The sequence below is a fragment of the Prosopis cineraria genome, unplaced genomic scaffold (assembly GCF_029017545.1).
Source record: "Prosopis cineraria cultivar Desert tree isolate PC_DT_omini unplaced genomic scaffold, ASM2901754v1 PC17, whole genome shotgun sequence".
Taxonomy (NCBI): Eukaryota; Viridiplantae; Streptophyta; class Magnoliopsida; order Fabales; family Fabaceae; genus Prosopis; species Prosopis cineraria.
The window spans coordinates 157,999-181,828 of record NW_026555348.1 but is presented as its reverse complement, the minus strand read 5'-3'; the positions used below and the strand labels follow the sequence as shown (position 1 = coordinate 181,828).

Sequence of the window (23,830 nt, the reverse complement as noted above, 5' to 3'; positions counted from 1 at the left end):
TTCCGCCTTATTCAATAACCAAACGAGATCCGTCCTCCCTATCGCCCGACGAAGCAAGCTCGATAGTAAGCATTGGTCCTAGCTTGAGAAATCCATAAGAAAAGGAGAATCTTCTTATTCTGTAGATTGTGACTGGACACCACATCGATGAGGACTGCGCTATGCCACCTGTCCTTACCCTGGGAGTACTGCTTTAGCAAAGCTAACGGTAGGGCAGACGGGTCTGGGACCTTCTTTCCTTTCATAGGCTGGAGCAAACCTTGCGTTTACATAGCTATGCCCTTTAGTTGCATGTTCAACCTAGGTAAGACCCGCTGGTTTATCCATCATCCAATCCACAACAAATCGGATGAAAGCCTGATACTTCTCGCCTACTCAAATCAAACGAGATTGAAAACTACCATTCCGTCGAATCGGAAAAGGTTTCAAAGAGCGCAGCGCAGAAGGTCAGTTCGTTAGCCCAAAGACTCTTAACCTTAGCTATGTGAGTGCGCGGAACCCGTTTGTATCACCCGTGGCTAACATCTGCCCCTCCTAAAATCTAATGAGATTTTTTCTTTCTTTTTCTTAACAGTAACGGTTATTCATTAGTGTATTAGGGCGATAAACCTTTCCAAAGAAGGAAGATTAGGTGCTCTAAAAGCTGTTCTGGGCTATAGGTAAGGTAGCACTTTTTTCTTGATCATATCGAGTTAAGCCAATGTTTCTTTTATTAGCCTTATTAGAGTTAGAGAAAAACGGATTGAAAGGCTGCTCTAACGGTCTGACCCTATCGAGAGGTAGAAAAGAAAAGCCAGTGACAGGCCTAAGAGCGGAAATTAATCGATTCACGAGCACATATTTTTTGTTTTGTAAAGTAGATCACTATCCAGCTTCCTTGACCCAAAGACGGAGACCGTTTCCATTAGATCTACCATCACGGACGGTCTAGCACCTACCCTTATCTATAGATAAAGATAAGTTAGATGATCTCAATCGGAACAAGGCTTTCGAACTACGACAATCGGGTACCAAAAAAAGTAAGATTCCTCCACCTAAAGAAGCGAAGGAAGGCGGATACAATATAAATTTTTATGATTTTCTTAATAGACAGACACTTATCAAACAAGGGAGCAATAACAAATACGGCTTGCTTTTTTGCTAATTAAGAAGAGAGTCTCGACCAACCGCTTTCAGAGAGTCCTACTGTCGGCTCATCTTCTATCTAAGACCTCCTCAATGAGAGGATGCCTGAAAGCTTCAAGTGTAGGATCGTAGATTACTAGCTGCTAAGTTTGACTATCCGGCAAATGGATATTGGGTTGATCCCCATTCCTGACAAGCCGATCAATTGGTTGGTCCTAATTATCTGGTTGAGGAGTGGCAACTCTAACAGGTGGAGTCTACACAAGGACTTTAAACCCTGAATCTCAACAACTTAACCGGGGTCCTAGATATACCTTTGTGTCAAGGTATAGTCTGGAATCCGACCTGGAAAGCTATTCCTTCTAGGTCTTCTGACAAACAAGGATTGTTTGCTAACTTCACACATGAGATTCGGTGGTTTCTTTTTTATTCACACTTTGTTTGAGGCAATTTCTAAAGCATTTAGTCTCGCTAGCTATGCTAGTAGCTTCTTTGGTATTGGTATGGCTAGCTTGTTGTTTGGTGAGGAGCTTCAGCTTCAGCTATTGCCCTGCTGTCGCATTCTTCCTTTGCGCGCATTTGGTGCGCTATTGAAGAAAATAACATAACATTTATATATAATAGTAGATAATCACAGAACGCTTCGCATTGGCTAGCTTGCTTGGCCGCACACATATAGATTAAAATAGCCCATTCAAGTCGATTCCGTGGGTTGGATTACTTCTTTTTGCGATGATTCCAAAATGTCAAGCTTCACAAGGAAATATCGTATAATGACGATAAACGACCAAGTCGTCACTTTCATCTACATCTAGAAAGTGCAATCGAGCAACCAGTCTTTTATGTAGTACAATCAATCAAGCCTACCGCTGATTGCGCGGCCATTGATTTTTCATTTCTTTCTTTTTTGAATCTCGATCTCCTTCATAGCATGGCATGTTCTGTTGTTCCTTGATCAGTCCAGCCAATTAGTCAGTCATTGCCATCCATAGTAAGATGAATCAACTCTCCTCAATGAGGAAACTAGGAAAGTAGGCTTGTGCAAACACAGAAGAAAGGTGCTAAAAAGAGGTTTCGTTCAGATAGAGAGACACGGCAACCTTATCTAAAAAAAAAAGATTCGAAAATGTCTGGGCAGATATCCAATGTCTTGAATATAGTCGTCTAACGAAGCCAATGACTTTCTTCCTTTTTATTGGGTTTTTGTTCAGTGTACTAAACAAGCAACGAGCAAGAAAACGGGGCAAGAAAACTAGGCAAGAAAGCTAGGCAAGAAAACTAGGCAAGAAAACGGGGCGGGGCAATCCAACTAGGCAAGAAAACTACGCAATCCAACTAAAGCAGCAATCAAACTAAAGCAGCAATCCAACTAAAGCAGCAAGAAAACGGCTGCAGCAAGAAAACGGCTGCGCGTGACTAACGCCTTAAACTGAGTGGGGGCTTTCGCGCTAGGGCGCTCATCCGTTGCTTGTTCGTGACTAACGCCTTAAACTAAGTGGGGGCTTTCGCTAACGGGCGCTAATTCCGTTGCTTGTTCGTACTAACGCCTTAAACTAAGTGGGGGCTTTCGCTAACGGGCGCCTTTATTCGTAGCGGGCTTGTTCGTACTAACGCCTTAAACTAAGTGGGGGCTTTCGCTAACGAGCGACTTTATTCGTAGCTGGCTTGTTCGTGACTAACGCCTTAAACTAAGTGGGGGCTTTCGCGCTAGAGCGCCTTTATTCGTAGCGGGCTTGTTCGTACTAACGCCTTAAACTAAGTGGGGGCTTTCGCTAACGCCTTTATTCGTAGCTGGCCGTTGCTTGTTCTTTAGACGATAGGGGGCTGCGCGAAATCCGATAGCGAGAGGTTACTTTACTATGTATCTCTCCCTCCCGATAGGGAACACAAGCACCGGCCTTATTACACGGGATAGGGCCTTTTTTCAGGATAAGGGCACGGGACCAGTCTTTCCTGTTGGAGGATGATATCCCAGCAGTTGCTGGAGAGTCAACCTCTTCTTCTTCTGCCAATTCTGCTTTAGACGGGAGGGATTGGGGCGCACTAGCGTCAAAGCCTAAGAGATAGCGCTAGCGCTAATTTGGATGGAAAAATTGTTCTCGACCGGGACTTACTAATCTAATGATGTCAAGAAAAGGCAAGGGCCGGCCCGTAAAAGAAAGATTTCCTCTGCCCTAAGCTAAGATGGATCAAAGTAGGGCAAAAGATTTCCTCTATCAATGACAATGAATGTGACCTCAGGGGAGGAAGAAAGTTGAACAACAAACTGGCCTAAAAGACTAATGAAGACGCTTAGCCTTTGAGCTCAATTGATTAACGAGAAGCACCTGCCCCTTAATTCAAAATAAATAGTCTTGTCCCGGTTTAGCCGGGATTTCTGGTTCCGTTCCCTATCCTGGAGAGTAGGTTTTCCCTTCTTTCTGGGAAGAGTGACCTGGAGGGAGAGTAGCCCCATTAGTCCGTCTTCTATTTATACTATACAGGGGAGACCAAGATAAGATAGCGGAGATTCGAAAGATTCGAACTTGGAGCAAGAATGGGATTCGAAATGCAGCAAGCACATGTAGTTTGTAGTTCGTCCCTCTCGGCCTGTAAGATTTAGGGAGAGCTCGCCCCCCTATCATCTAAGGCTCTTGGTTCGGTTCACTTCACTTGAGCTAAATAAAGGCCCCACACTAGCAATACGAGAATCAAAATCAAAATGTAGAGAAGTTATTATTTCTTGGCCGTAACTTCGGTCAATCAGTCTAGTCTATTCTTCAGTCCATCCGTACCCGGCCCTAAACGGGATAGGTGACTGAGTGAACTTCTATAAGCTATCGGTACTGCTAATTCAATCCTATCGCTAACATGAGCCCCTTTCCCGCACCGGCTTTCTTTCGTCCCTACCCCGCCTATTAAAGGGCCCTTGCTTCTTGCTTCGCCTTTATCTGATAAGGGCATCTCCGCTTATTAGTCTAGGGTCAGCAATCAAGAAAACTCCTCGGGGGATCCATCCCCATCCCCTACCGTAACCTCTCCTTCCTTATCAGTAGAGAACCCCGTACCTCAGCGAGCAAGCAATTGAATGAAAACTGTGTAAATAAAGAAATAGCGTAAATAGATTAGAACTGATGGAATGATAATATGATTTAAGTAGTTTCTTACCCAGTAAGGAACTCAACTCATGAGTATCGGCCGGTTAATAAAACGAGCGACCCATTACGTTAGAAGGCCTCTCGCTTTGCCTTTATCTGATAGGGGCGACTACGCACCTCTTCTTCTTCTGCGGATTCAGGAACTGAAACAGATTCAGCGGATTCTTATGATTATGATTCTCCCTGATTTTTATCACTTCTTCAAGACGATAGCGATTGAAGCTCCCGCTGGCTGGTCAAGCTCAAAAGAAGAGTTCCTATTTTGCGGAATCTGGTACTAAAAGGGCTGTCTAGCTATGGAACTAGCTATGGAAGAAGAAGTAGGTCACCAAAAGGTGCGATATTCATTCGCCTTAGCACGATAAGCGAACTTTGATACAGGGGCTAGCCCGGCCGGCTACACTTCCTTCAGCTTCAGTAATACGTTTGAGCCGGTCTTTGAGAAAGTCAAAATCAGAGTTTGATCCCGTCTCAGCTAACCTTGCCAGCCCCTAAACCAACCTTGCCAGCCAGCCCCTACCCTATTGATTCCGTAACCTATAGGCTTTCTGCTGCGTCTTTTATCTCGGGTCTTCTTGGATCACCTCACCTACTAACTACTGCGCTCCGACAAGGACTGTAACTGCCTCCGCGTTTGGACCTGGAACCGTGGGTGTATTGGCTATAGGCTTTCTAAAGTTCAATCCGGTACTTGTATCGGATCGGTAGCGCACCGGCTTTCGCCCGGAAGGAGGCTTGTTTCGATACTTGTATAGGTTTTCTAAAGCCCTTTATCCTGCTCCCCCTTATCATATTCAGGCTAGTCTAATCTAAAGCCATTGCTTCAGATAGGGAAGAATTAAGCCATAGCACTTATTATAACAGTCTGACCTAACATACAACAGAGCAGAAGAGCCAACGACTCTCTGGCTTAGCTTAGTTGCACTCATTCCTCTATCGAGGAAGGGCTCCGAAGAGAGCATACTAGTTAGATCTCCGGACTAAGAAACTTAATTAAGCTTTAGATTGAAATACGGAATTAGAATTCAGTTCAGTTCGCGAATCTCTTCTCGTTACGCTATTTTCAGTTTCAGTTCAGTAATAATGATTTTTTAGTAAAGTAAGCTATCTCTTCTAGCCCTTTATTATTTAGTATAGATATCCCTGTTACTAGACCATCCCCTTAGGTGCTTATACGCCTTATAGTCGAGGCGCTATTAGAGTTTATAGCTCACTCACTTATGTGTTGTTGGTAGGTACTACCCCTCTCCTCGCCAACTGAGCCAACTTTCTTTCCCGTCTACAGTCTCAGCCCCAAGGCGTAACTCTTCTCCAACCTAAACCTCCCCTTTCCCGCTTCCCGCACCCCCTTTCTCGTCTAAGGAACGTCTAAGGCCGGGGCTTGTGAGTATGCCAAGCAGTTTCGCTTCGCCTTAATGGATGCTCGGACGCTGTGTCCCCGCTATTAAGAATAAGAAAGTCGTCACCTAACCCCATTGGATGGTACAATTGAATTTGAACTACCAAGCGTGAGGGTGTCTACACTTTTACGTGTAGCCGTTTTTGGGTTTCAGGCATGCTCTCGACCTATGAACAGTCGTAAACACGGTAACGTGCACGCAGGCTTTTGGTTATGAGACTCCCCGGCATTTTGGCGCCTATTCTCTGGTTAAACTCTGTGTTAGGTTACATACCTTCACCGGTGGTGCTCGAGAGTGTTATCCAGCGGCTGCGAGATCACTCACTTTGTGCCTCGCGAGCCTGTTTGTTGAACCCCCCGCAGAGCACTTCCCCTGGTATGAAGGACTTTTTAGAATGGTCTCTCTACGGATGCATATGTACTTAAATTACCTCAAATGGTACGCAGAGGTTGCCCTCAATCCCTCCGCGAGCTTGCAGGATTTTGTCGATCCCCCAACATACGTAGCTGGCACCGTCTTAGTGTGGAATTTTACACATTCTGTTTCGGTGTCATATATTAGAAGTAATCCAGCATAAGAATTCTAAATACCATAGCTGGCGCGAGAACAGTAGGAGCTTCAACCCTCTCCTTTCTTTATTCGATAGGGGCGAGCGACCCATTACGTTAGAAGGCCTCTCGCTTCGCTCTAGTCACTTACGTGCCAGCAGACAGCTAGATTCTTACTTTTAAAACAACGTTTCTTGATTCATATGGATGATTCCACATAATGATCAGAAAAACGCATTCTAAGGCCCTCTAGAGCCCTTAAGAGCGAAAGAAGATCTTCAGGAGGAAGTAACGCCATCCGCCCACGAGTTTATGGTTCCAGCAGGCAACCTGGCATACCAATCGAATGCAGTCTCGCGGAGAGCGGGATCCCTTCTAGAAATGTTTAGCCAAGTAGCAGCTAAGAAAGCAATCAGTTCGCTTTTCGGCTGGAATCGAAGCAGCGGATAGATCAGCAGATAAGATAGGTTGCAGCGGATAATTTATCCGCTGTTGATCCAAATTAATCGTCTTCAAGATCGGCTGAACTGTATATTATACCTATTCCCTGGTCGCCTTTATCTGATAGGGGCCACCCATTACGTTAGAAGGCCTCTCGCTCCTAGGACTAGCGGAACTAAGACCTGTGAAAGAAACTAGGAGACAAACCCCTTGATATGACCTTACGGATTAACACAGAATCAATCTCTTACTTTCTTCACCGACATCTGCTTTCCTTGTTAGCCTAGCTAGTCAACATCCGCTCTCTAGAAACCAACTGCCAAACCCATTCCCTCCTTTGTTTGAGAGGGAGATTGGTAAGAACCAGAACGCGAATAAGTAGGCTCTTGAGACAACTCGGGAAATCAAGGAAAGACTGGTCATTCGTTGACCAAGAATGGGAATTCGACGAAGATCAACAGCAAAGAAAGCGGAATCAAATGCAGCTTCGGGCTTAGCTTCGACCTTGGCTTCCCATAGAGGGAGGGATTTATCTAATTGCTTGGATCGAACCAAATGGGGTTCCCCCTTAACCCCCTGCCTAGCAAGCCTTCCATCTTACTTCGGAACATAAGAAGAGAACCATAAGAACAATAGGAACAGAAGAAGATGCACCAACGACATCCCTTATCCCATTCCTGAATAGGGTCAGAATGGGAGCGATGCGAGCTAACTCCTTGGGCTACCTAAGACGGATTCAGTCGCAGATAGAGACTCATCTTAGAAGGGCTCTAGAGCGACATAGAGCCACAGCAAGATGCTTTACAATGTGGGACGGAGACCCGGGCGCATGAGGGAGAGCTTCAATGAGAAGGATTAGAGCAACATTGGGCAATTGAAGCAGGCTTCGAAGCCATGCATCCAACTTCCGGAATAAAGCAAGGAAGGGTAGACAGCTTACTAAGTTGATAAGCTTGAGCACCATCCACCCCTGACTCGCGATTCAGGCTTCCGATTCTATGTTTATCTATCTATGAGACCCCCAAACACCCCGTCCTCGTCTCGTATACCAATAGACTACAAGAGGAGTTGTTGGTAGCGCATCCTGATAAAGAAACCTAGCAGTAGGCACTGGGAAGATCAAATTGCGTTCAAAATAGTTTGACGAATCACATGCAAATTGAGAAACAACATCAAAGAAAGACGACCTCGATTGAGATGCTTTAGATTACACCGCTCAGTACGGATCACCAACCGGAACTCAGAACAACCGATTCTATTCTACAAGCAACCCTGCTCAAACATGGTCTACGCTTGCTATTGCTAATGAAGAAGGTGCCTTCTATCTCGGCACTCTAACAGCGGTAAGGCAGTTGGTCGTAGACTAAGTCTTGTTTCAGGAGCGAGTAAAGTCGAGTGGTGAAAGTCAAGTAGTTCTGGTTAGGCTTCGTCACTTGTATTTGTTTCTGGTTGGTGATTCCTTCTTTCGTAACATGTCTCTCTGGTACTACTCATTCTTTCCTTTCTGGCTCCACTACTCTACTCTGACGGCTGAACCTGTCCTCTCCTTCCCCTCCACTCCCCGAGCGAAGCGACCCTTCCCGTGAAAGCGGGGTAAGCTATCTGTCAAATACAAATCTTTCTCGACTCATAGCTTTAGGCAAAGCTTTTGGCACTAGCCATTCTTTCTGGCACTCGTTTTTGGTTTTTCTAGTCCTTTTCTTATTATTTAATTGTTGGATCCCAATCCCAATTCTATTTGGGGGGTAGCTGAAATGGTTAAGTAGAGCGGAACGGAAGACCCTTTGATAGCATGTGACGCGAAGTCCTCAAGTCCGAAGGTGATTAGCAGCGGAGTGGTCCTTAAGGCTGTCGTACCTGCTCTAGTCCTTCCGGCGTAATGTTCTCCGAAGAATCGGTTCAGTCTTTCCGCTGCGACTTCTTTACTTCTTCACAAGTCTTGAGATTTTAGCCGAGACTTTGCTCAGGTCTCATAGAAAAGAATATTCCTTCCCTGTCTCTGGGCTCTTCTCTGAATGGAGAGAATGAGTTCAACTCTGCTGCTATTCACTGGCTGCTATCTTACTAAAGAGTGGTCCTATCTTTTCTACCCTCTCGTCACTTGTTTCCTGAGAGAAGACGAAGAGGATGACACTGGGGATCTTTCTTACTTAAAGAAATTCCCATGAGCTGCCTTGAGCTGGTTACTCCAACTTCGAAGATTATTGGCCACTTACTTACTACTTTCATTCAAATGCCACTGGTGTGTAAGACATTGAGTTGGACTACTTTCCTTCTGGTAATGCCTCTCTTTCCCTCTCCCTTGCTCTTGTCCTTGCCCTTCTACTTACTGGCTTGGCTCTTTCGAAAGAAAAGGATTCGCTTCGGCGGGTGTATAGAGGATAAAGTGGCGATAAGGGGGCGAGCTACGGCAGCCTTAACTCGAACAAGCCACTCTAGTAGAGCTGGCAGCATATCAACTTGAGTTCCCCTCCAGTAGAGAAAGGTATAGAAAAATAGACTTGCTGGACTAGCTTGCTTTCTTTCCCGGTAGGCTTGTCTCTGGAGGACACTCTAACAAGAATAGACTGGACTGGACAAGAGTTGAATAGACTAGCCGCCTTCCTTGCTTTCGGTAAGTAAAGCAGACAGCTAAAGCCGTTTCGCCCCGCCCTAATAAAGCTTCTCTTAGGATAAGCCCTCGCTTCACTCGACTTAAAGGGACTTCAAGAGTCCCAAGGAAGACTAGTGAACGACTTAAGGAAAGGAGAACAACTAAGAAAACTCTTTTCTCGGCCTTGTAAGGGAACTTGAGGCACTGATGCTATGTCGAAGAGATTGCCCCGGTTTAGACCCGTCAATAGGCGATATTAGAGTTTTGCGCCTATACTATAGGGAGAGTTCACTTAGGTAATATAAAAGTTTTTCGAACCAACCATTCCCCAATTGCAACTGTGCTTTAGACCAAGTCAATCATCCTTTGGCATCGGAGGGAGCTTGAAAATCTCGACTATAAGGAGAGGAAGTGAACGCCTAGACTAATAGGGCAAGGAGAGGTCTGAAGACTCTTGTTGAATCGACTCTTCACTTCACAGCGTATCATATTAGTAAAAAGCACTCAAATACGTTGTATGTAAGGGCGAGAGGGTATCAAAGAGACAACCACTGTTTACTAGCAAACATTGAAAGCAGATACCCCTCTTTGAACTGAACGACGTAATAAAGGAACTAGCGGCCATCAAAACTGAACGAGATGAGGATCAAAGAAAATCGACCTAACTGTGATAAGCAAGGTGGTTCATTTTACCATCAATGCAGAAAGAGAACAGATGAAAGTTCGCCCAATGGAAGCGAGTGACTCAAGGTATGCCATCGCTCTTATCTCTTGACCTGAGACTAGGTTGGGGGAGTTCAGTGAGCGAGGAGAAGAGTCGGTAGCTGTTAAAAAGAATCAATTCAATCAGCTCCAGAGCTAGGAGTTCTATGTCTAGGTTGAGGGTGGAGGAGAGTCCTTTTAGTTAATCTTAGCTGCTACCCTACTTATCCCAGCTCTAAAGGCAGCTACTGACTCGATAGCTCACAAGTTGAGTCGACTGTGATTCTTCTTGTTCCGCTGTGAATGGTATCGTTATCGTATGAAGTTGTTTTCCCGGCTTCCGTACCTTCTTCTTAGTCTTCGGCTTTCACTAGACTCACTACTCTAAGTGAAGGAACCTGAGAGGAAGGGAATTGGAATTTCTAGGAGGAAACCTCTGTGATGTGGTATAAGATGGCCAATTGCATTAAAAGAGTGGCTAAAGAAGTTTTTGGAGGGTCAAAATCACTCACATAAAGAAAGTTGGTGGTGGAACCAACCACTAGAGATTGGACATATATATAATCTTTATTCTAAATAATAAAAAGAGATTCTAAGTTCAATTTGATAAATAATCAGTTCGGTAGTAAGTCCTGCAGATGACCGGAGGCGAAAAGACGAAATGGAGAGACGGATCGGGAACAAGGTGGAGAAGAGCATACCATTTCAGATAAGCTAACCACGATTTCATCCAATGATGATACAACGTGTATTCCGCATTAGCGGCTTCACCATCTAGTAAGTATCCCTCAGGAGGCAGGACAAGCTGTTTAGGCTTCATCCGCTCCTTCACCAGATCAACTAGAATCCCCTTTAGATAAGGGCTTATAGGGTTTCCCCGACCAAGCCACAAATCTAAAGGTAGTTGATCCGATCCGGAAGGTCGACGGTCCCAAAGTCGACGAAGTCGCAACGCTTTTCTGGATAGAGTTGCAGACCGACATCGACCTAAGACCCGGTATCCACATCCCGCGAAGCGCAGTACAGCAGTATAAGACATACTGTACTTGCCAGCAAGAGATGAAATACCGATTAAGGAATTAGAACTAAGTACAGCCCTCGCAGAGACGGGCGATAGATTCTTTTGAATCCGATCAACCCAAAACTGCTTGGCAAATTCCAATGCCCCAGTTCTCGAAACAATACTTTTTGCTTCAGAGACCTGGACTTGGAGTTTCTGTAATAGTTCTAAGTACTTAATAGCGACCTGCTCATCGGCGATTACTATATCATCACCGAGGAGAGCATACCGGGAGAACCGACCCCGATTGGGATAGACTAATTCGGCAGCTAACCACACCATATAATGGTGGGATAGCGAGAAAAGTGCCCAAGAGCCATAGTATCCAAGCGGCTGCCCAGCCACGAAACAGATGTTACGAGGAACAGCCGAAATAGGCCGACCAACATAACAGCTGTTAAGAGCTAAGCAACCGTTGACTATACATGATGCCATCGTCTGTCCAAATATACACGCCATAAGGTCGTGGATAATGACAACGGGCCATCTATCGGTAGCAGAAGATAAATCAACCGAATATAAAACAGTTGGTTTATACGACGCCAAACGACGGATGGGGCGTGATTGGTCAAAGGTACCATCACTGGGAATTCGGGATAAAACCCTCATAGCCCAATCATGTACTGGATACAGAAGACGCTGCTTTATATAGTTTCCTATAACAAAGAAGCGTCTCTTTCCGGCTCCCTCAATCACTTGAGCAAGCTTACCTGCCCGCAGAGGAACTGACTCGAGTGCAGAACCAAGGTCATCGAAAATATGACCGGGATTCGACTCATAAAAAGTCAAGTCCTCATTGGCAGCACGAGTATTCTCAGTATTATCCAAAGGCCATAAGACCCTCTTCTTAAAGAGAATACCCGGACCCCTCAAATGAATGAATCAACCTGATTTGAAGCGCAAAAGCAGCAATCTCATATTTCAAATTACGAAATATTGAAGACCGAGCCTTGCTCAGGCCAAGTTGAGCTTCATCATTGGGGGTGGATTTCCAGGTAGGTACCCAGGAAAGCCCCTTTTCCAAAGGGCTTTGTATAGACACCCTTGAGCCATGGTAAATACTTTGACTGTATGGTCTTAAAAGCGTATTTAACATATCCCAATACTTCCTTGATTGGGTCCATATCTTTAATGGGTTCAACCATCGAAGACAGACTTTTGGCCGTTTAGCCAAAAGTATGATTCGACTAATCGAAAACCAAGAAAGATATAAACGTACCAATCGATCAGCCCGTTCATCGTGCTTCATTATTATATGTCGATGATGAACAGGAATGATACGAGGAATTCCTGATTTGCTCAAGGATAAGGCTGGCCCGGACAACTTATTCAGACTCTCATCATCTACTCCAGCATAAAACCGCATTAAGCAGGTTGAACACTGTTTCAAATAGAGAGACGTGAATAAGAGTCCAGACGTCCGGACCAGAGTAAGCACTTTTCGTGCGGGTAATAACCCCTGACTCGCGATTCAGGCTTCCGGTGACGACTAAGGTAATTCGGATTAAGAATCCCCTTAGCCGCCGAGTATGTTCAAACATACTCCGCCAAGAGACTGAAGCTAGCCTCTCATTAAGTTGAGTAAATAACTGATTCATAATCAGGCTATTGAAAGACTTAGTGAGAAGTAAGCAGCAGACCTCTACTCTCCTTAACCCATTCAGTTAAGAATGTGAGGGGGGGCGTCCGCCCTAATCAGGGAAAGATCCTAATACCATAGAGCAACCACTATGATATTAGTTAAGGTTGTTACTACCTTATTGTTGAATACAGATTAATATATATATATATATTATAGTGAAATAGCTGCAAGACCAAAACAGGGTGAAAAAAACCGAAAGCCCTTCTTTTAAGTTCCTCCCAGATACATGGCTTACATACCCGGCTCAACATTCTTGGAAAACAATCGAATCGAGGGTCCGGAGGAGAATTGGCCATTCAATCTTGTAAACTAATCGAGACCGAAATTGGAAAAAGAGATACAAACGGAGAGGAATAACCAATCGATGAAAGAACATGAAACCATTCTGTTTCAATAGAGGTACGAGAAACGGTTGGGGGCAATGAAGTAGGTGAAGTGGTTGGATTTTGCGAGCTGTTCCAACCACTGCTGGATGTGATTCCAAGAGCCAAACGAGAATGAATACCACACAGAAGAGTCAAGACCAGGCTCCCTAATGGAATGTTTAACCGATCCATTCCGGATCGACCGAATTGGTACGGAAGTTGTAACATGGGAAAACCACAGAAAACACAACTTATTTGAATAACCCGGTGACCTACCAATTGTAGAAGTAGGATCTTTGGCAAGCAATAAGCACTTAAATAATACAATTCGAGTGTACCATCTTCTTTCTCATTTCGAGGAAAAGGTGCGGGAGGAAAAGGAAACAACGGAGGGATCCGAATCGGACCTAAATGGGAATGACATGAAAAGTCTTTCTCAAAACCGAGTATTAAGGGCGTTACGACGATATACGAGAGGAATGGAGAAAAACTCGTGATTGGTGTGGAGGGGAAGATCTGTTTATGATATAGTTCAAGAAAGAGTCGTCTCATTTCCCGTTCTTTCTAATTCATTCACTTCAAGGCTGGTTCTGAACGCCGCGTAACATCATCTTCAACCAACCTCCACCGCCTCACTAACTTTATCAGCCCTTTCGGTGCGGCCACTAAGAAATTGCTTATACACTAAACAGCTGCTTATATACGCTTACTAAAAGACTGACTTTCATTCAATTAGGCCAGCGTGAAACTAAGAAAGAGAGATGTGCCTAAAGCGGCATGCAAGCAAACTGTGCACGCTAAGAGAAAAGGAGAGAAATTAAGTTAAAGACTACAATCCCAGGGACATCATAAATAGTACCAACTACTCCTACTTTTTCCACTTCGCATATGGGCTTTATATTCTCTACGGCGTCAACCATAAGTTTGATTACATCGCGCTCAGGGGAAGTGAACTAGGTTTTGCTATTCCTTCTCGAGCTTCTATTTCATCCCTTAAAGGAGATTCGGGAAAAGATGGAATAGGAAGACGTGTTTCCAGAACAAACAAGATACGGGTTGAGAAGGGGAAGTTAGCAAAGTTAGACAAGATTGGAATGGGCATAGGAACATGTATTGATGTACCAGATCGGCTAATGCTCCCAGGTTGATGCGATGTATTCCACCAGTTGACTGAAGACTTGATTATTGGTATATCGATCGGTCCAGCACGGATTGAAATAGGAGCCGGTTCGACAGGAAGCTTTTGAAAACGCAGTGCACCCAGGTAAATAAGAAACGAGATGAATACAGAGGTTAAACGAGCATCCCACACCCAAAAGGTGCCCCACATAGGTCTTCCCCGAAACCCCCCAGTAACTAAGGTAAACAACGTAAAAAAAGCACCCATTTCTGTACCGGTTCCGGAAGAGCGAAGAAAAAGGGGATGTTTTGTTAATAGGAACAAAAAAGTGTTTATAGCCGTAGCGATATAAACAAGAATACTCATCCGAGCCGCAGGAACATGTACATACAGAATACGAGAATTTCCACCTTGTTGAAGATCTAATGGTGCTACCCGAAGACTTAAATGAATAGCCATCGCTGTTAAGAACAACCGAGATCCAATGAGAATTTGCGCGTAGCTTCTGGTCTTTGACATAAAAAAAGAAGGTTGTAATAACGAAAGGGACATGTGAGAATTTGGTCCTAGCTAGTGGAACAAGAAAGACATGGATCTATATTCAATACGCAATCAAAGGATTTCTCCGAATTCCCCTTGCTTTGTTTTCGCTCCGCTCGTGCGTGGCACTCCTTGCTCGCGGAGCGGCATACCGAAAAAAGAAAGGTTTTGAAAAAGCCAAAATGAATAACCAAATTTTCCGTCTTATAGAAAAAGTGAAATCGGTTGTTAAGGTGCTAAATTGCTCCTTTCCTTTTGTGATCCCCCAATTTTAGATAGTTCCGGTAAAGATGGGAGATCACAAAAGGAAGACAGGAATTCCCCCAATTCCCACTTCTACTAGGGAAACCGACCATCTGCTCTCTCTAAAAGAAGATGAGAGCTGCGTACGGCCTGGATCACACGCCGATAGGGAACGCTTTGTCGGGTGCCACGTTCCCTTATCTGAGTGACGTATGAGTTATAGGTGCGTTCAGTCAAAAGCTCCCCTTGCGGAGAATGGATAACTCCCCTAATTTCGGTATATCTAGCTAAAATCGAATTGGGACGAAATCCATCATCCACCAATGCTGCCTCCACGGAGCGCTCCACCATTACTTGATGAGAGATGATCGAGCTCAGACGTCTAAGCCCATCATCCCCCCCGAAATTGAGGATTCCATACCGGGAATACAGTATGTCGCCTCGTACTTCATCCGAGAGCAGAGGGTGTTCCAATTCTGGTATTTCTGGTTGTGGGGGAGCTGGTGGCTCTAGGGGACCTTCGGGAGCTTGTATAGCTGCCCCTGGTAGTTCGACAGCTGGCGGCGTTGGAGGACGGTCCACACCTCCTACCGCATCAGCATATGAAACCGTAACCAAGCCTAGGTCCTCTAGGCTTCGAACCCACTTCGGGATTTGTGGGATTAATGGATTGGATACCCAAGAACCATAATCTTTACTAGGAACAGCTTCTACGACAATAGGCGTAAAGGCATGATTAGTTCCACAAATCTCACTGCACTGACCATAGTAAACCCCTTCTCGTTGTACCGAAATAGAGATCTGATTTAAACGACCAGGTACAGCATCACATTTGACACCTAAGGAAGGTACAGCCCAACTATGAGGTACATCAGCAGGTGTTACAATAATACGTAGATGAGTTTTGGCTGGTACAACCACTCTATTGTCCACTTCTAATAAACGTGATTGACCCAATTCTAGAGCATCTTCTGGAATCGTATAACTGTCAAAAGTTAGTGACTGTTCATCGGAACTGTTATAGTCTGAATACTCATAAGTCCGATACCATTGATGTCCAATAGCTTTGATAGTAATGGCTGGATCTACTACTACCTCGTCCATTGAGTATAACAGAGCAAATGATGGTATAGCAATGAACATCGGGATGATACTAGGAAATATGGTCCGAAGAATCTCGATAGTAGTTCCATGAACAATGCTTTGCGGGATTGGATTTTTTTGATAGTTGAAATGCCATAAAACGCGAACCAAGATCCGTGATACGAAAACCAAAATCAGAATGAGGAAGAAAAAGATATCGCGATGTAAGTCTATTATTCCTTGCATCATAAGTGTTGCTGCGTCTTGAAACCCTAATAGCCATGGTTCCGCTGCATCACAAAGAGCAATCGTTAAGAATTTGAAACTAATAAATAATTGATTTAGAACAATAACAATCATTTGCTTTGGTTCATTATTTGACTGCTCTGCTCCCAAAAGGAGAGACTTTCTTTTTCTTGCTTGCTCTCCCAATTCAGGAAGACGGAAATCGCCAGTTGGGTTGGTCCAACCAAGAAAAACATGGGAAAAGAGTCGAGTCGATCAGGCTCGACGACCGGGAGAAGCAAAACGAAAGAAAAAGGGATTTTCGGTGTTTTTCTCGTTGAAGGGCGTACTCCTTGCTTCTGGGGACATTGATCCGAAGCTCTAGTACGGTCCGTGCGCCGTTTTTCCTTTTCTACCATTACGAATCAATTGATTTAATGTAGGCGGTTCGAGTTAAGTAAAGACTGACTAGAATTCCATCACTACACACTGTCTATATATCTCTCTTCCGTCTCACTCAATCAAAGACAGTTCCATTCGATCTTAGGCGATCTCAGGTTGCCCTTAAGCTTGAAGCTCTCCGGCTTCATTTCGAGGCACTATAGGAGAGCTCATTGGGTACTACACCTCAAGGGCGCTTTCTCAATCGCCAAATAGATACTGTCTGAGATGCGATGTTCTGATTATTTATGTCATTTTCAATGCTTGTTCTCATTCCTACTTGTTGCTTCATCTTTCCTTAAGGCGAATGACCTTTAGGGTAGGGGGCACGAGCGGGGGACAAATCAGCGTATGCACTCACAGGACTGAACAGGACAAATCAGTGTGTGCACGATAGGGACTGAACTGAACCCCTATCCCGTATAAGGCCTTCAGTCAGCTAGCCCTATCCTGTTTAAGGCCCCTAACCCGTAACCCTTCTCCAACCTCCGCTCCGAGCCTAAGCCAACCCTTCTTTCGAGCCAACTTCACTTTACCTTCTCCTACTTTACTTCTCCCCTACTTCTTAGCCAACCTTCTCCGCCTATACTCACTTTCGAGCCCGCTCTACCTGCGAGCCAATTTTAGCCTACTTTAGAGCCAATTCGAACCAACCCTCCGAGCCCTTCTTCTACTTCTCCTTCCTCCTTGCTTGCGAGTTCCGTCCCTAAAGTACTCCTTGTCAGCTCTATCTATTCTATATACGGATACGACGGAGATCGAATCTATCTATATACGGATACGGAGATCGAAGAGCGGGCAGCTCTGGGAGAGCTACTAAGTAAGTACTCCGCAGCTTATATGCAATGCATTGAACTGATTCCAATTCTCCCTCCTAGCACAACCCCAAGGCGTAACCCCGACCCAACCTCAACCGTTCTCAGACCCCTTGCCGGCCTACTTTGGAGCCAACCTAACTCTTACTTTCGAAACCCTTTCGAGCCTACTTTAGAGCCAATTCTAGCCAACTCTCGTCTCGACCCAACCTTGCCAGCCAGCCCCTTGACTTCTTCTTCTCTATATACGGATACGGAGATCGAAGAGCGGGCAGCGCTCTTCGATCTCAGACTGATAAGGAAACAAGCACGTTAGCGAAAGAAAGAAGCTACGGCTTTATTCAGGATATCTCTAGTTAGAGCTTCTTACGTGCGTAGCCGAGTTGGTCACACCAGTGTTAGTAGTCAGAAACAGACTATTATCATCTGATAGTAACCCTCTCAGATGTACAGCCGTTGTGTTTAACACAATCTGTGAGCTGCGATGTCCCAGAGAGGAAACTCTCTTAACAAGGGATACATCTGATGGAATACTAAAAGGCGATAGTGTTTGCGTATGCCTACTAGCACGTGGCTAACGGCCCAAGCATAACTACAGGGTGTAAGGCGCCAGATGATCGCCTCTATGCGTACTGGTAGGAAGCTAGGAGCTCTGCTCGTGCCCCTGCTGGCGTATATGCCATCGTTTGGCAATACCTCGACTTTAGTGGAGGCCTCACTTGTAACTGCATCTGGTTTATGTGATGGTAAAGCATAAATAAGGTGTGGGGACAGGTTATGTCTCACACTCTAAGTTTGATATTAGCCGCCTCTCGCTGTCCGTAGTATTCTACGATTCAGAAGCTACGGCTTTAGCAGCCTTAATGAGATAAAGGGGGGCGGGGTAAGGGGCTGCGCGAAAGCAGTTATGCTACCGATCCGATACTTGTCTTGTATCGAATTTCCCCCTATCGTATCGTATTCGTATAAGGGCGAAAGCCCGATCCAGCAATATCGCGTGAGTGAACAGCAAAGGAGAGATATTCTATTACGTTAGGGGATCCCCCAATAGGGAATTCTTTTCTTTTTCTCGTTCGCTCTAAAGAAGGAGAGGCCCTTCACTTCTAAGTAGTTCCCCGGGCGAAAACAAGCAAATGGCTCTTTAGATTTAGCCTGAATATGATAAGGGGGGGCAGGATAAAGATTACTTGCTTGTCTTGTAAAGGAGAGGTATGATTGAGCTTGTTTCTATCTTATGATTTAGAAAAATATACTAATAATACCCTAGTAAGGAACTCATTCTACGTGTATTATAGTTATATCAGATAATCATTTGATTTATTGTTATTGATGGTTTTCTTGCTCGTTGCTTGTTTAGTACACTGAACACCAACCCAATCTCGATCAAGTCAAAAGTGAATCGATTCGATCATTCCAGTCGGATAGCATTGATCGCCGCGTTGATCCGACCTACGTTAACAGCTTTCTTCTCTTATGCAATTGTTAGTTAAGAGCACCTTTCCTAAGCCTTTCCTTTCTCTTTATATACGATAGCACAAATGATAGAAGTAGAGAATGCGATCCTTTCAATTCATCTGCAGAGCAAAATCCCTTTATCCCCTCTCTCAATCCCTTCTTTCACTTTTTTGTTTGCAATGCCCGAACTCCCTGTGTTAAGCATAATTACCCCCCTAAGAGCTGATTCGAGAACTGTAAGATCAGTCAAGCAGGCTAGTCAAGTACTCCTGTAAGCCATAAAGCAAAGAGCGTAGCGGGTAATCTGTGCAAGAAGTGACTTCCTTGCCTTAATAACATCTTATCTGTCCGAAAAGATAGGAGGATTTTTGTGAAATGAAACCTTGATCTTCTTATACGATTACGATAGCACCACACCAAATTCTACTTCCTCCCTTTCCCTTCTGTCTTCCCTTACTGGACACGAATCAATAAAAGTCGTTGGGAAAGAACGGCGAAGTCCACTAAGAGCTACTAGGAGCTAACTAGCTATCTTGGTAATGCTCTAAACCGTAGAATCACAACAGCCAAAAGTCCAATTTTAGGAAGTAAGAGAAGTGAAAGATGAATAAAATATAGAAGTAAGAAGCAGCCTAAGAAGAAGGAAAAAGTGCCCGATGACTCCCCAAAGCAAGAATTAAGGGTTCCGATCACCCTTGCGGACCTCCTGCAATCCAAAAGAGAAAGAAAACCACTCCTCAGATGAAGACCAAGAGGTTTCATCATGCATGATAACGGTGGGCCCTGCTTTGGCAAAGAAAGAATAAAGGCTAACTTCCCCGATTCCTGTTCTAGAGCCGAGAGAAGAATGCACACTGCCTACCCTAATCGAGTTGCTTGAAGATTTCGAGATTAGCGATAGCAATGCTATTAAAGATAAGGGGAAGGTTTCTCTCGAATGTATGAAGGGGAAGAGATACCCGAAGGCATCTTTTCAAAAGCATTTCCTACCCCGCCTGAAGCTAGCATATACTCGCCATGGGGGAGAGGCCATATGTTGCAGAGGTGTGTCGAGGCCTGCTACGCGGAGGCTCACTGGGAAGAAAGAGGGGCAAGTTCACCTTGATAGCTAGAATGGACAGGGGGCATGGCGGCCGTGGTCCCTTTTCTCTTACGGAGGAAGATGATTATGAGGATGAGGATTGACTTTTTTCACTGATGAAGACGCCATGAGTCAAGATAAGGAAGAAGAGCAACTATGGCCAGACATGTGCTCGCCCTGCCGTCCTTTCTTCAAATACCACGGCCCAGGGCCAGACCAAGGGTCCCCAGGTGCTATGGCAATCTGCCACGTGGTTGTTGTTGAGAAAGACGAAGGGGAGAACAAGAGGGGGCATTGGGGGTGTAGGGGGTCTGACCCGTCCTCGTCACAAAAGTAGATAAGCCCAAAATGATAGAGGAAGGAAATGCAGTCAGGGATTCCGAGTCGGATCCTACTAATGAGGAGGACGGACTTTCTCACCCGGTCGGGAAAAAATTAGCACCGTGATTGCAATTGCACAGAAGTGTTAAGGAAATTGGCAGAACCTCTAAGGCCCTTACAAAGAAAAGAGCTCGCCAGAGGGAGCAATCCACCTAGTCTGAACGAAGCGTTCGACTATGACCTGGTGACTCAATTGGCCACTATTCCTGCCAGAATTTCGATGTACGACCTCCTACGTCTTTCTCACCCTTCGCGGGATATGGCACCCCCTTTGAAAGAGAATCGGGATCGAGTTAGCACCTGCTTTCAGTCGAGCTTCTTTCCGGTAAGACATATCCAAAAGACCAGTTCCCTGCTAGTCTTGCCTAGTCTCCGGGGGTAAGTTGTGTCTAGTCTCTGCCCCAGAGGGTAAAATCATATTGTTAGTACGAGTGCCCTGTGGGTTATCTGTATCTGTCAACCCCTCCTCTGAGTCAGTTGCCTTCCCTGGGGTGTGAGTTGCAATTGGATTCTTTAAGTTTAAGGCAAAAGAGATATCTGAAGTTCCTGCAAGCAAGTCAAGCCAGCGAGCCAGTCTCAGTCCCAGTTTCAAGGTGCCTATAAGTTAAGTATCGAAAGGTTGAAATCCGATTTTCGAATGAATGTGAATTGCTTATAATAAGTATGAATTATACGAGATGCAAGCAAGTGAGCGAAGCATGCTTCCGAGTTTACGAGGTGAATGTGCGTAGCCACTCGCCCCTATCGAATAAGCTGGAGAGGCCTTCTAACGTAATGGGCCACTCGCTCTTCTAACTATGCGGCTAGCAGAGAAAGGGAAGAGGAGCGAATAAGGAGAACTTCCTGACTCTTTCACTATTCATACGCACCTGCATCCGCAGCTAATTCTTCAAAGTAGTTGCTGAGTTTCGTTTCCTTATTTTATACGCATACGCACGAGGCTAGAGGTTGAGTTCTACACCGTCCCTTCAATTTGAATGAGTGGCTCTTTATGCTTTATATTTATTTATATAGTAAGTATTCTTATCGCCCTGAGGCGGACCCCGCTTTAAAGGATGCTCTTTGAGGTTATTAAGAATAGCAATGTTAGGGTCAAGTAATTCATTGATGGAGCCGACTTTCTTGATGATAGGAATGTTCTCTTAGTTCAATCCCGTCTTATCTGCTGAGCCTAGCGAAATTGCCTGTGTGAGGCATAAAAATCTCCTTCCGATCCCTGGACTCTTTCTTTCGTAAAGCTTGGCTTTGGAGCGTATACCAGAGTGAATCTAAGCATTCCTTTATGTTTTGTTGTACCGCCTAGCTCTTTCTATTGATGACTACTCAAGTCAGGACTAGCGTTCGCACATCTCTTTTGAGAGGCTAAGATCTTTGTACCAGTACCTTTTCACTCTTAGCTTAGGAACTTAGGAAAAACATATTGGTTTTTTCTAGGCGTACTACTGAAAACAGTTGCATAAGGGATCCTCCCATAGCCATAGTTGGACTGCTTGCTAACGCGGACTGCTAAACCGAAGCAACAAAGCTGTAGTGTAGTAGAAATTCCTTTCTCAATGGTTGTTCTCTTTACTTATTACAACCATATGCAAGCTCACTCCGAACCGAGTATACTTAGTACAGGAAAGAAGCAACTAGAAAGATCCTTGGGGACAACTCTAAAAGGCTAAACAATTGCACGCCTGGACCGCTATCGAAAGACTTAGCCCTGGAAAGCAGAATAGAGGGCTAATGCTTTTGATTAGGTGGGACTAGAATTCGCCTGCCAAGGAACTTACTTAAAATACTACTGCTTTCAAGACTCCTGCTAAAGTCCATAGTGCTTCCTGTCATTTTCACTAGTCCTGCTTTCCTAAGCTTTCTTACTGAAAAACTGGCTTTGACAACCTCTGATGCTTGCTTGATGGGAGAAATGGGTTGGGATTAGACTCCTTTAGGGATAATATATCTTTAGAACGTGAACGTTAGCTCGAAGGCGAGGAATGACATGGATAAGGCATGATCGGAGAAAGGCCTATCTTTCAAGTTTAGAGTATGGGATACTAGGCTGTATAGATAGACTGACTTGGAGCCTTCCTTCACTCCTTATCGGAAAACTTTGTATCTCGCTTAGAAAGAGTGAGATCATACCTTTTCCTATCGGTCTCAATCCTAAGACAGCAACTGCAGGCGAAGGCCCTTAAAGAAGAACTCCCTACCCAGCAAGCAAGAAAACTCCTGCAGCAAGAAAACGGAGCAAGAAAACTAGGCGGAGCAATCAAACTAAAGCAGCAATCAAACTAAAGCAGCAATCAAACTAAAGCAGCAATCAAACTAAAGCAGCAATCAAACTAAAGCAGCAATCAAACTAAAGCAGCAAGAAAACGGCTGCGCGTACTAACGCGCAACGGCTTTCGCGCTAGGGCGCTAATTCCGTTGCTTGTTCGTACTAACGCCTTAAACTAAGTGGGGGCTTTCGCTAACGGGCGCCTTTATTCGTAGCGGGCTTGTTCGTGACTAACGCCTTAAACTAAGTGGGGGCTTTCGCGCTAGAGCGCTAATTCCGTTGCTTGTTCGTGACTAACGCCTTAAACTAAGTGGGGGCTTTCGCTAACGGGCGCTAATTCCGTTGCTTGTTCGTACTAACGCCTTTACTAAACTAAGTGGGGGCTTTCGCGCCAGGGCGCTAATTCCGTTGCTTGTTCCTCTCGCTTTGCCTTTATCTGATAGGGGCGATTCCATACCTCGGACTATCGGTCAAGTGGCATCACTCTTTCTCATCTTCAGCTTCATAGTCTATGAACCCGAAGGGGATATCTCATCTAAGACAGCTATGCATTCCTTTTGCTCTCAGCTGGAAGTCAAGTGATTGGAGAATCGATAGTGTCTGGTGTCTCTGTTCTCAAGTAAAGTTGTTGTCTTGGGGAAGTCCAGTTCTTTTCTAATGGCTAGCGCCCTTGACTTGATCTAGTTAAGGAATGAGGATCATAGGGAAGGGTTCGTCCTTTAGCGCTCACGTAACTAAACGGGCGAGATTGAAATTGATTATATGGAAAGAAGGACTTCCTCTGCTTTTGGAACTGAATGCCTTGCTCTAAGAAAGGCCTTGGAACTTTGCCAAAGTCTTCCCCCCAGATCGTTATAGAGCTCGATTGTGCTGTGCTTTTTAACTTGCTGCAGAACTGGGATCAGTCAAGCTGCGAATGGCAATATCAACACGTGCTGCAGGATAGCTTGGAGCTTGCTAAGTCCACGCCTAAGACTTCTTTCTCCTTGGTACCAAGGGAATGCAACCAGACTGACAACTGATTAGCAGTCTCAGCTGCAAAGGGGAGTTCCCTCTAGGTTTGCTTCATGGAAACCCTCCCTTTCTTTCAGCTTTGCTGGCAAAGGACTGACCTTCTTCTTCGATCACTGTAGCAGTTGGCACAAGGATGGGTCTTGGCTGAGTCTTCTT

At 44.9% G+C, this 23,830-nt stretch overlaps 4 protein-coding genes across 4 annotated transcripts; all 4 read right to left on the bottom strand.

Moving 5' to 3' along the window:
* Window positions 1-9,873: 9,873 nt before the first annotated feature.
* On the bottom strand, window positions 9,874-11,615 carry LOC129294891 (uncharacterized mitochondrial protein AtMg01110). Its single transcript, XM_054933374.1, has one exon. It carries the CDS (start codon window positions 11,613-11,615, stop codon window positions 10,545-10,547), a length of 1,071 nt encoding a protein of 356 aa, XP_054789349.1. The 3' UTR covers window positions 9,874-10,544.
* Window positions 11,616-12,290: 675 nt separating this feature from the next.
* LOC129294893 (putative cytochrome c biogenesis ccmB-like mitochondrial protein) lies at window positions 12,291-13,565 on the bottom strand. The gene has a single exon (XM_054933376.1). It carries the CDS (start codon window positions 13,563-13,565, stop codon window positions 12,945-12,947), a length of 621 nt encoding a protein of 206 aa, XP_054789351.1. The 3' UTR covers window positions 12,291-12,944.
* A 358-nt stretch (window positions 13,566-13,923) lies between these two features.
* LOC129294892 (putative cytochrome c biosynthesis ccmC-like mitochondrial protein) lies at window positions 13,924-14,686 on the bottom strand. Its single transcript, XM_054933375.1, has one exon. It carries the CDS (start codon window positions 14,683-14,685, stop codon window positions 13,942-13,944), a length of 744 nt encoding a protein of 247 aa, XP_054789350.1. The 5' UTR covers window position 14,686; the 3' UTR covers window positions 13,924-13,941.
* A 63-nt stretch (window positions 14,687-14,749) lies between these two features.
* On the bottom strand, window positions 14,750-19,079 carry LOC129294890 (cytochrome c oxidase subunit 2-like). Its single transcript, XM_054933373.1, has one exon. It carries the CDS (start codon window positions 16,357-16,359, stop codon window positions 15,013-15,015), a length of 1,347 nt encoding a protein of 448 aa, XP_054789348.1. The 5' UTR covers window positions 16,360-19,079; the 3' UTR covers window positions 14,750-15,012.
* Window positions 19,080-23,830: the final 4,751 nt, after the last annotated feature.